Source organism: Oncorhynchus masou, unplaced genomic scaffold, assembly GCF_036934945.1.
Source record: "Oncorhynchus masou masou isolate Uvic2021 unplaced genomic scaffold, UVic_Omas_1.1 unplaced_scaffold_2223, whole genome shotgun sequence".
Lineage (NCBI taxonomy): Eukaryota > Metazoa > Chordata > Actinopteri > Salmoniformes > Salmonidae > Oncorhynchus > Oncorhynchus masou.
The window spans coordinates 30,001-42,500 of record NW_027008697.1 but is presented as its reverse complement, the minus strand read 5'-3'; the positions used below and the strand labels follow the sequence as shown (position 1 = coordinate 42,500).

Below are 12,500 nucleotides of genomic sequence, written 5' to 3'. Positions count from 1 at the left end.
CTGGTACTGTCTGGTACTGTCTGGTACTGTCTGGTCTGTCTGGTCTGTCTGGTCTGTCTGGTACTGTCTGGTCTGTCTGGTACTGTCTGGTACTGTCTGGTCTGTCTGGTACTGTCTGGTCTGTCTGGTCTGTCTGGTCTGTCTGTCTGCAGTAAGGAAATCCATTCTTCCCATTCTGTGTATCTAGGAGACCCTGTAGACATCCCATCATCTGTGTATCTAGGAGACCCTGTAGACATCCCATCATCTGTGTATCTAGGAGACCCTGTAGACATCCCATCATCTGTGTATCTAGGAGACCCTGTAGACATCCCATCATCTGTGTATCTAGGAGACCCTGTAGACATCCCATCATCTGTGTATCTAGGAGACCCTGTAGACATCCCATCATCTGTGTATCTAGGAGACCCTGTAGACATCCCATCATCTGTGTATCTAGGAGACCCTGTAGACATCCCATCATCTGTGTATCTAGGAGACCCTGTAGACATCCCATCATCTGTGTATCTAGGAGACCCTGTAGACATCCCATCATCTGTGTATCTAGGAGACCCTGTAGACATCCCATCATCTGTGTATCTAGGAGACCCTGTAGACATCCCATCATCTGTGTATCTAGGAGATCCTGTAGACATCCCATCATCTGTGTATCTAGGAGACCCTGTAGACATCCCATCATCTGTGTATCTAGGAGACCCTGTAGACATCCCATCATCTGTGTATCTAGGAGACCCTGTAGACATCCCATCATCTGTGTATCTAGGAGACCCTGTAGACATCCCATCATCTGTGTATCTAGGAGACCCTGTACATCCCATCATCTGTGTATCTAGGAGACCCTGTAGACATCCCATCATCTGTGTATCTAGGAGACCCTGTAGACATCCCATCATCTGTGTATCTAGGAGACCCTGTAGACATCCCATCATCTGTGAATCTAGGAGACCCTGTAGACATCCCATCATCTGTGTATCTAGGAGACCCCATCATCTGTGTATCTAGGAGACCCTGTAGACATCACATATATTGAAATATCTGGATTTAAAGATTCCAGTCAGAGTGCAGTTCATATGGATAAATGACCCCCTATTCCCTACATAGTGCACTACTTTTGACCAGAGCCCTATGGCCCCTGGTGCACTATGTAGGGAATAGGGGGCCATTTGGGACACATTCTCTCAGTTTGTTCTCGTCTCCTGAGAAATGGAAAGTGAGGTCATGAAGGTGCCTCGATGGGAGATCATCTGAGAGAGTTTTGTTCTCTAGGTGTGTGTGAGCGTGTGTGTGAGCGCGTGTGTGAGCGCGTGTGTGAGCGAGTGTGTGAGTGCGTGTGTGAGCGCATGTGTGTGAGCTTGTGAGTGTGTGGGTGAGCTCTAAGCTTAAGCCTCTCCCCTGACAGACCATTAATAACCCAGAACTGAAGAATGCAGTTCTCTCTCAGTTCTCTTTCCATTCCTCTTCAATTCTATCCTCTTTCCCTCAGACAACGTCTCCCCCTTTTCTTCAAATATTCATCACCTGTGTCATCATCGCTCCTCTCTTCCACTTTATTTTCCTCTCAGCCTCACTCCTACACCAACTCTGTGACTTCTGTCTCTCTCTCTCTGTCATCCCCTGTGTCCTCTGTTTCTCTCTGTCATCCCCTGTGTCCTCTGTTTCTCTCTGTCATCCCCTGTGTCCTCTGTCTCTCTCTGTCATCCCCTGTGTCCTCTGTCTCTCTCGCTGTCATCCCCTGTGTCCTCTGTTTCTCTGTCATCCTCTGTGTCCTCTGTCTCTCTCTCTCTGTCATCCCCTGTGTCCTCTGTTTCTCTGTTATCCTCTGTGTCCTCTGTCTCTCTCTCTCTGTCATCCCCTGTGTCCTCTGTCTCTCTCTCTGTCATCCCCTGTGTCCTCTGTCTCTCTCGCTGTCATCCCCTGTGTCCTCTGTTTCTCTGTCATCCCCTGTGTCCTCTGTCTCTCTCGCTGTCATCCCCTGTGTCCTCTGTCTCTCTGTCATCCCCTGTGTCCTCTGTCTCTCTCTCTCTGTCATCCCCTGTGTCCTCTGTCTCTCTCTCTGTCATCCCCTGTGTCCTCTGTCTCTCTCTCTGTCATCCCCTGTGTCCTCTGTCTCTGTCATCCTCTGTGTCCTCTGTCTCTCTCTCTGTCATCCCCTGTGTCCTCTGTCTCTCTGTCATCCCCTGTGTCCTCTGTCTCTCCCTCTGTCATCCTCTGTGTCCTCTGTCTCTCTGTCATCCCCCGTGTCCTCTGTCTCTCTCTGTCATCCCCTGTGTCCTCTGTCTCTCTCTCTGTCATCCCCTGTGTCCTCTGGCTCTCTCTGTCATCCCCTGTGTCCGCTGTCTCTCCCTCTGTCATCCCCTGTGTCCTCTGTTTCTCTGTCATCCTCTGTGTCCTCTGTCTCTCTCTCTGTCATCCCCTGTGTCCTCTGTTTCTCTGTCATCCTCTGTGTCCTCTGTCTCTCTCTCTGTCATCCCCTGTGTCCTCTGTCTCTCTCTCTGTCATCCCCTGTGTCCTCTGTCTCTCTGTCATCCCCTGTGTCCTCTGTCTCTCTCTCCGTCATCCCCTGTGTCCTCTGTCTCTCTATTAAAGTTGAATGGAAACACTCATTGTGGGTTTAAAGATTACAGTTAGAGTTAGAGATACCATTAGAGTCAGATTCTAGTTCATAGAGATACCATTAGAGTCAGATTCTAGTTCATAGAGATACAACCTGTGTGACTGCTGTGTGTAGTCACTACAGGTGACTCTGTCACTCAGGGTAGCCTAGTGGTTAGAGTGTTGGACTAGTAACCTGTTACTCTTCAAACCCCTGTGTCCCTGAACATGTAGTTAACCCACTGTTCCTAGGCCATCATTGAAAATATGAATTTGTTCATAACTGACTTGCCTAGTAAAATAAAGGTAAAATAAATTAAAAATTGAAAAAGATTTTAGTTCATAGAGATACAATTAGTCAGATTCTAGTTCATAGAGATTCCATTAGAGTCAGATTCTAGTTCAGATAACATTAGAGTCAGATTCTAGTTCAGATACCATTAGTCAGATTCTAGTTCATATAGATACCATTAGAGTCAGATTCTAGTTCATATAGATACCATTAGAGTCAGATTCTAGTTCAGATAACATTAGAGTCAGATTCTAGTTCAGATAACATTAGTCCGATTCTAGTTCATATAGATACCATTAGAGTCAGATTCTAGTTCATATAGATACCATTAGAGTCAGATTCTAGTTCAGATACCATTAGAGTCAGATTCTAGTTCAGATAACATTAGAGTCAGATTCTAGTTCATATAGATACCATTAGAGTCAGATTCTAGTTCAGATAACATTAGAGTCATGCTAGAGACTGGGTGTCTCACACCTTTGAGGATGATGGAGAATGTGACAGTATGTTTTCAAACAGGGTTGATAGCGTTACCAAATATCTACAGTGTGAGAGATGCCAATCAATAAGACTGAAGCATCTTCTAACTGGTGACACATCTTTCCTTCTGACCTCAGCTTCCTGTGTTTTGACCCCTGACCTCTGTGTGCTGCCACATCTAAACTCTAACTTCCCCCTGCAGATGACCCAGTCCCCACGGGCGGAGCCGCAGCAGGGTCAGCTCATAGGGAGTTTCGATGAGAAGGCGTACCTGTTGGAGAAACAGCTGAAGGCGGGAGACGACCCTTACAGAGACCACGCCTTCAACCTGGCTGAGAGCGACCGACTCGGCTCCGAACGGGCCATCAGAGACACACGACACTACAGGTGACTACACACAGACCGACTGGGCTCCTAGCGGGCCATCAGAGACACACGACACTACAGGTGACTACACACAGACCGACTGGGCTCCTAGCGGGCCATCAGAGACACACGGCACTACAGGTGACTACACACAGACCGACTGGGCTCCTAGCGGGTCAGAGACACACGACACTACAGGTGACTACACACAGACCGACTGGGCTCCTAGCGGGCCATCAGAGACACACGACACTACAGGTGACTACACACAGACCGACTGGGCTCCTAGCGGGTCAGAGACACACGACACTCAGGTGACTACACACAGACCGACTGGGCTCTACGACAGAGACACACGGCACTACAGGTGACTACACACAGACCGACTGGGCTCCTAGCGGGCCATCAGAGACACACGACACTACAGGTTACTACACACAGACCACACAGACCGACTGGGCTCCTAGCGGGTCAGAGACATACGACACTACAGGTGACTACACACAGACCGACTGGGCTCCTAGCGGGCCATCAGAGACACACGACACTACAGGTGACTACACACAGACCGACTGGGCTCCTAGCGGGCCATCAGAGACACACAACACTACAGGTGACTACACACAGACCGACTGGGCTCCTAGCGGGCCATCAGAGACACACGACACTACAGGTGACTACACACAGACCGACTGGGCTCCTAGCGGGTCAGAGACACACGACACTACAGGTGACTACACACAGACCGACTGGGCTCCTAGCGGGCCATCAGAGACACACGACACTACAGGTGACTACACACAGACCGACTGGGCTCCTAGCGGTCAGAGACACACGACACTACAGGTGACTACACACAGACCGACTGGGCTCCTAGCGGGCCATCAGAGACATACGACACTACAGGTGACTACACACAGACCGACTGGGCTCCTAGCGGGCCATCAGAGACACACGACACTACAGGTGACTACACACAGACCGACTGGGCTCCTAGCGGGTCAGAGACACACGACACTACAGGTGACTACACACAGACCGACTGGGCTCCTAGCGGGCCATCAGAGACACACGACACTACAGGTGACTACACACAGACCGACTGGGCTCCTAGCGGGCCATCAGAGACACACGACACTACAGGTGACTACACACAGACCGACTGGGCTCCTAGCGGGCCATCAGAGACATACGACACTACAGGTGACTACACACAGACCGACTGGGCTCCTAGCGGGCCATCAGAGACATACGACACTACAGGTGACTACACACAGACCGACTGGGCTCCTAGCGGGCCATCAGAGACACACGACACTACAGGTGACTACACACAGACCGACTGGGCTCCTAGCGGGCCATCAGAGACACACGACACTACAGGTGACTACACACAGACCACACAGACTGGGCTCCTAGCGGGCCATCAGAGACACACGACACTACAGGTGACTACACACAGACCGACTGGGCTCCTAGCGGGCCATCAGAGACACACGACACTACAGGTGACTACACACAGACCGACTGGGCTCCTAGCGGGCCATCAGAGACACACGACACTACAGGTGACTACACACAGACCGACTGGGCTCCTAGCGGGTCAGAGACACACGACACTACAGGTGACTACACACAGACCGACTGGGCTCCTAGCGGGCCATCAGAGACACACGACACTACAGGTGACTACACACAGACCGACTGGGCTCCTATCAGAGACACACGACACTACAGGTGACTACACACAGACCGACTGGGCTCCTAGCGGGCCATCAGAGACATACGACACTACAGGTGACTACACACAGACCGACTGGGCTCCTAGCGGGCCATCAGAGACACACGACACTACAGGTGACTACACACAGACCGACTGGGCTCCTAGCGGGTCAAGACACACGACACTACAGGTGACTACACACAGACCGACTGGGCTCCTAGCGGGCCATCAGAGACACACGGCACTACAGGTGACTACACACAGACCGACTGGGCTCCTAGCGGGCCATCAGAGACATACGACACTACAGGTGACTACACACAGACCGACTGGGCTCCTAGCGGGTCAGAGACACACGACACTACAGGTGACTACACAAGACCGACTGGGCTCCTATAAATCAGAGACACACGACATATGTTAGGTGACTACACACAGACCGACTGGGCTCCTAGCGGGCCATCAGAGACACACGACACTACAGGTGACTACACACAGACCGACTGGGACTTTACTAAAACAATACTAATACTTTACTAAAACAATGTTTCTTCTTAAATGTTTGTAGATGTGCCTCCGTGAATTACGATGCTAACCTTCCTCCTACGAGCATCATCATCACCTTCCACAATGAAGCTCGCTCCACCCTGCTCCGCACCATCAAAAGGTAAGGAAGCGTTTTGTGCCTTTCACAATGAAGAATCGACCCTCCGACTTAATGCTTAACCCTCCGTGTTTAATGCTGCCTTTTCTCTCCCTCTCACAGTGTCCTGATGAGGAGCCCTCCCTCTCTGATCCAGGAGATCATCCTGGTAGACGACTTCAGTTCCGACCGTGAGGCCTCTCTTCTTGTTCTCAGTCCTCCTCTTTAAATAGTCTCTAGTCTTTACACGGCTCACACCGTGAGGCCTCTCTTCTTGTTCTCAGTCCTCCTCTTTAAATAGTCTCTAGTCTTTACACGGCTCACACCGTGAGGCCTCTCTTCTTGTTCTCAGTCCTCCTCTTTAAATAGTCTCTAGTCTTTACACGGCTCACACCGTGAGGCCTCTCTTCTTGTTCTCAGTCCTCCTCTTTAAATAGTCTCTAGTCTTTACACGGCTCACACCGTGAAGCCTCTCTTCTTGTTCTCGGTCCTCCTCTTTAAATAGTCTCTAGTCTTTACACGGCTCACACCGTGAGGCCTCTCTTCTTGTTCTCAGTCCTCCTCTTTAAATAGTCTCTAGTCTTTACACGGCTCACACCGTGAGGCCTCTCTTCTTGTTCTCGGTCCTCCTCTTTAAATAGTCTCCTAGTCTTTACACGGCTCACACCGTGAGGCCTCTCTTCTTGTTCTCAGTCCTCCTCTTTAAATAGTCTCTAGTCTTTACACGGCTCACACCGTGAGGCCTCTCTTCTTGTTCTCAGTCCTCCTCTTTAAATAGTCTCTAGTCTTTACACGGCTCACACCGTGAGGCCTCTTCTTGTTCTCAGTCCTCCTCTTTAAATAGTCTCTAGTCTTTACACGGCTCACACCGTGAGGCCTCTCTTCTTGTTCTCAGTCCTCCTCTTTAAATAGTCTCTAGTCTTTACACGGCTCACACCGTGAGGCCTCTCTTCTTGTTCTCAGTCCTCCTCTTTAAATAGTCTCTAGTCTTTACACGGCTCATACCGTGAGGCCTCTCTTCTTGTTCTCAGTCCTCCTCTTTAAATAGTCTCTAGTCTTTACACGGCTCACACCGTGAGGCCTCTCTTCTTGTTCTCGGTCCTCCTCTTTAAATAGTCTCTAGTCTTTACACGGCTCACACCGTGAGGCCTCTCTTCTTGTTCTCAGTCCTCCTCTTTAAATAGTCTCTAGTCTTTACACGGCTCACACCGTGAGGCCTCTCTTCTTGTTCTCAGTCCTCCTCTTTAAATAGTCTCTAGTCTTTACACGGCTCACACCGTGAGGCCTCTCTTCTTGTTCTCAGTCCTCCTCTTTAAATAGTCTCTAGTCTTTACACGGCTCACACGGCTCACACCGTGAGGAGGCCTCTCTTCTTGTTCTCAGTCCTCCTCTTTAAATAGTCTCTAGTCTTTACACGGCTCACACCGTGAGGCCTCTCTTCTTGTTCTCAGTCCTCCTCTTTAAATAGTCTCTAGTCTTTACACGGCTCACACCGTGAGGCCTCTCTTCTTGTTCTCAGTCCTCCTCTTTAAATAGTCTCTAGTCTTTACACGGCTCACACCGTGAGGCCTCTCTTCTTGTTCTCGGTCCTCCTCTTTAAATAGTCTCTAGTCTTTACACGGCTCACACCGTGAGGCCTCTCTTCTTGTTCTCGGTCCTCCTCTTTAAATAGTCTCTAGTCTTTACACGGCTCACACCGTGAGGCCTCTCTTCTTGTTCTCGGTCCTCCTCTTTAAATAGTCTCTAGTCTTTACACGGCTCACACCGTGAGGCCTCTCTTCTTGTTCTCAGTCCTCCTCTTTAAATAGTCTCTAGTCTTTACACGGCTCACACCGTGAGGCCTCTCTTCTTGTTCTCAGTCCTCCTCTTTAAATAGTCTCTAGTCTTTACACGGCTCACACCGTGAGGCCTCTCTTCTTGTTCTCAGTCCTCCTCTTTAAATAGTCTCTAGTCTTTACACGGCTCACACCGTGAGGCCTCTCTTCTTGTTCTCGGTCCTCCTCTTTAAATAGTCTCTAGTCTTTACACGGCTCACACCGTGAGGCCTCTCTTCTTGTTCTCGGTCCTCCTCTTTAAATAGTCTCTAGTCTTTACACGGCTCACACGTGAGGGCCTCTCTTCTTGTTCTCAGTCCTCCTCTTTAAATAGTCTCTAGTCTTTACACGGCTCACACCGTGAGGCCTCTCTTCTTGTTCTCAGTCCTCCTCTTTAAATAGTCTCTAGTCTTTACACGGCTCACACCGTGAGGCCTCTCTTCTTGTTCTCGGTCCTCCTCTTTAAATAGTCTCTAGTCTTTACACGGCTCACACCGTGAGGCCCTCTTCTTGTTCTCGGTCCTCCTCTTTAAATAGTCTCTAGTCTTTACACGGCTCACACCGTGAGGCCTCTCTTCTTGTTCTCGGTCCTCCTCTTTAAATAGTCTCTAGTCTTTACACGGCTCACACCGTGAGGCCTCTCTTCTTGTTCTCGGTCCTCCTCTTTAAATAGTCTAGTCTTTACACGGCTCACACCGTGAGGCCTCTCTTCTTGTTCTCCAGTCCTCCTCTTTAAATAGTCTCTAGTCTTTACACGGCTCACACCGTGAGGCCTCTTTCTTGTTCTAGTCCTCCTCTTTAAATAGTCTCTAGTCTTTACACGGCTCACACCGTGATCCTCTCTTCTTGTTCTCAGTCCTCCTCTTTAAATAGTCTCTAGTCCTTACACGGCTCACACCGTGAGGCCTCTCTTCTTGTTCTCAGTCCTCCTCTTTAAATAGTCTCTAGTCTTTACGGCTCACACCGTGAGGCCTCTCTTCTTGTTTTCAGTCCTCCTCTTTAAATAGTCTCTAGTCTTTACACGGCTCACACCGTGAGGCCTCTCTTCTTGTTCTCGGTCCTCCTCTTTAAATAGTCTCTAGTCTTTACACGGCTCAACAGTGAGGACGTTCTCTTCTTGTTCTCGGTCCTCCTCTTTAAATAGTCTAGTCTTTACACGGCTCACACCGTGAGGCCTCTCTTCTTGTTCTCAGTCCTCCTCTTTAAATAGTCTCTAGTCTTTACACGGCTCACACCGTGAGGCCTCTCTTCTTGTTCTCAGTCCTCCTCTTTAAATAGTCTCTAGTCTTTACACGCTCACACCGTGCTCTCTTCTTGTTCTCAGTCCTCCTCTTTAAATAGTCTCTAGTCCTTACACGGCTCACACCGTGAGGCCTCTTGTTCTCAGTCCTCCTCTTTAAATAGTCTCTAGTCTTTACACTAGAGGACTGGCTCACACCGTTCTCTTCTTGTTTTCAGTCCTCCTCTTTAAATAGTCTCTAGTCTTTACACGGCTAACCGTAGAGGTCTCTTCTTGTTCTCGGTCCTCCTCTTTAAATAGTCTCTAGTCTTTACACAGCTCACACCGTGACCTCTTTCTTGTTCTCGGTCCTCCTCTTTAAATAGTCTCTAGTCTTTACACGGCTCACACCGTGAGGCCTCTCTTCTTGTTCTCGGTCCTCCTCTTTAAATAGTCTCTAGTCTTTACACGGCTCACACCGTGAGGAGAACTCGGTCCTCCTCTTTAAATAGTCTCTAGTCTTTACACGGCTCACACCGTGAGGCTCTGACAATAAACCTGCTCTCTCTGTGAGATCCCCGTTCGTTCTCTTTCCGTCTCTACTCTTTACGAGTCTCTTTACAAGATGTTCAGAGCTGATTCTCTCTATTTCTGTCTGTGTGTTGACCTTGTGTGTTGACCTGTCATGGAGAAATACATGAAGAGACAGATGGGGAGACCATCAGAGGGGGAATAAAGAGGACGTGTTCAGAGATTTAGACTGGAGCTTGGTCAAGGGATGTATCTAGGATCTGTTGTCGCAATAGATTGGGTCATTTAATTAACGTCAGCCAGGAGAATGATATGACCTCACTCGGAACACACTATCAGTCACACACACACACACACACACACACAGGTAGGCTAGGTAGGCTAGTTGAGAACACCTTTATTTAACCAGGTAGGCCAGTTGAGAACACCTTTATTTAACCAGGTAGGCTAGTTGAGAACACCTTTATTTAACCAGGTAGGCTAGTTGAGAACACCTTTATTTAACCAGGTAGGCTAGTTGAGAACACCTTTATTTAACCAGGTAGGCTAGTTGAGAACACCTTTATTTAACCAGGTAGGCCAGTTGAGAACACCTTTATTTGACCAGGTAGGCTAGTTGAGAACACCTTTATTTAACCAGGTAGGCTAGTTGAGAACACCTTTATTTAACCAGGTAGGCTAGTTGAGAACACCTTTATTTAACCAGGTAGGCTAGTTGAGAACACCTTTATTTAACCAGGTAGGCCAGTTGAGAACACCTTTATTTAACCAGGTAGGCTAGTTGAGAACACCTTTATTTAACCAGGTAGGCTAGTTGAGAACACCTTTATTTAACCAGGTAGGCTAGTTGAGAACACCTTTATTTAACCAGGTAGGCTAGTTGAGAACACCTTTATTTAACCAGGTAGGCTAGTTGAGAACACCTGTATTTAACAAGGTAGGCTAGTTGAGAACACCTTTATTTAACCAGGTAGGCTAGTTGAGAACACCTTTATTTAACCAGGTAGGCTAGTTGAGAACACCTTTATTTAACCAGGTAGGCTAGTTGAGAACACCTTTATTTAACCAGGTAGGCCAGTTGAGAACACCTTTATTTGACCAGGTAGGCTAGTTGAGAACACCTTTATTTAACCAGGTAGGGTAGTTGAGAACACCTTTATTTAACCAGGTAGGCTAGTTGAGAACACCTTTATTTAACCAGGTAGGCTAGTTGAGAACACCTTTATTTAACCAGGTAGGCTAGTTGAGAACACCTTTATTTAACCAGGTAGGCTAGTTGAGAACACCTTTATTTAACCAGGTAGGCTAGTTGAGAACACCTTTATTTAACCAGGTAGGCTAGTTGAGAACACCTTTATTTAACCAGGTAGGCTAGTTGAGAACACCTTTATTTATCCAGGTAGGCTAGTTGAGAACACCTGTATTTAACAAGGTAGGCTAGTTGAGAACACCTTTATTTAACCAGGTAGGCTAGTTGAGAACACCTTTATTTAACCAGGTAGGCTAGTTGAGAACACCTTTATTTAACCAGGTAGGCTAGTTGAGAACACCTTTATTTAACCAGGTAGGCTAGTTGAGAACACCTTTATTTAACCAGGTAGGCTAGTTGAGAACACCTTTATTTGACCAGGTAGGCCAGTTGAGAACACCTTTATTTAACCAGGTAGGGTAGTTGAGAACACCTTTATTTAACCAGGTAGGCTAGTTGAGAACACCTTTATTTAACCAGGTAGGCTAGTTGAGAACACCTTTATTTGACCAGGTAGGCTAGTTGAGAACACCTTTATTTGACCAGGTAGGCTAGTTGAGAACACCTTTATTTGACCAGGTAGGCTAGTTGAGAACACCTTTATTTGACCAGGTAGGCTAGTTGAGAACACCTTTATTTAACCAGGTAGGGTAGTTGAGAACACCTTTATTTAACCAGGTAGGCTAGTTGAGAACACCTTTATTTAACCAGGTAGGCTAGTTGAGAACACCTTTATTTGACCAGGTAGGCTAGTTGAGAACACCTTTATTTGACCAGGTAGGCTAGTTGAGAACACCTTTATTTGACCAGGTAGGCTAGTTGAGAACACCTTTATTTGACCAGGTAGGCTAGTTGAGAACAAGTTTTCATTTGCAACTGCGACCTGGCCAAGATGAAGCATAGCAGTGTGAACAGACAACACAGAGTTACACATGGAGTAAACAATTAACAAGTCAATAACACAGTAGAAAAAAAGAGAGTCTATATACATTGTGTGCAAAAGGCATGAGGAGGTAGGCAAATAATTATAATTTTGCAGATTAACAGTGGAATGATAAATGATCAGATGGTCATGTACAGGTAGAGATACTGGTGTCCAAAAGCACAGAAAAGTAAATAAATAAAAACAGTATGGGGATGAGGTAGGTGAAAATGGGTGGGCTATTTACCGATAGACTACAGCAGACTAGATAGACTATGTACAGCTGCAGCAGAAGGTCCTTTCTAGTAAAACATATATTTTCAAACATGAGTTTAGGAGTCAGGGTTTGGAACAGACACCTCTCATTAGATATAACATGTAGTTTAGGAGTCAGGGTTTGGAACAGACACCTCTCAGTAGATATAACATGTAGTTTAGGAGTCAGGGTTTGGGACAGACACCTCTCAGTAGATATAACATGTAGTTTAGGAGTCAGGGTTTGGAACAGACACCTCTCAGTAGATATAACATGTAGTTTAGGAGTCAGGGTTTGGAACAGACACCTCTCAGTAGATATAACATGTAGTTTAGGAGTCAGGGTTTGGGACAGACACCTCTCAGTAGATATAACATGTAGTTTAGGAGTCAGGGTTTGGGACAGACACCTCT

General features: G+C 47.5%; 1 protein-coding gene across 1 annotated transcript in view; it reads left to right on the top strand.

Moving 5' to 3' along the window:
• Nucleotides 1-12,500, top strand: part of LOC135533110 (polypeptide N-acetylgalactosaminyltransferase 16-like) — a gene marked incomplete at its 3' end in the record, with an annotated part of 51,501 nt that overhangs the window by 12,112 nt on the left and 26,889 nt on the right. Inside the window, exons 2-4 of the mRNA XM_064960520.1 lie at nt 3,567-3,751; nt 6,022-6,120; nt 6,220-6,287. Of these exons, the coding sequence (XP_064816592.1) occupies nt 3,567-3,751; nt 6,022-6,120; nt 6,220-6,287 (352 nt within the window). The remainder of the gene's footprint in view (nt 1-3,566; nt 3,752-6,021; nt 6,121-6,219; nt 6,288-12,500) is intronic.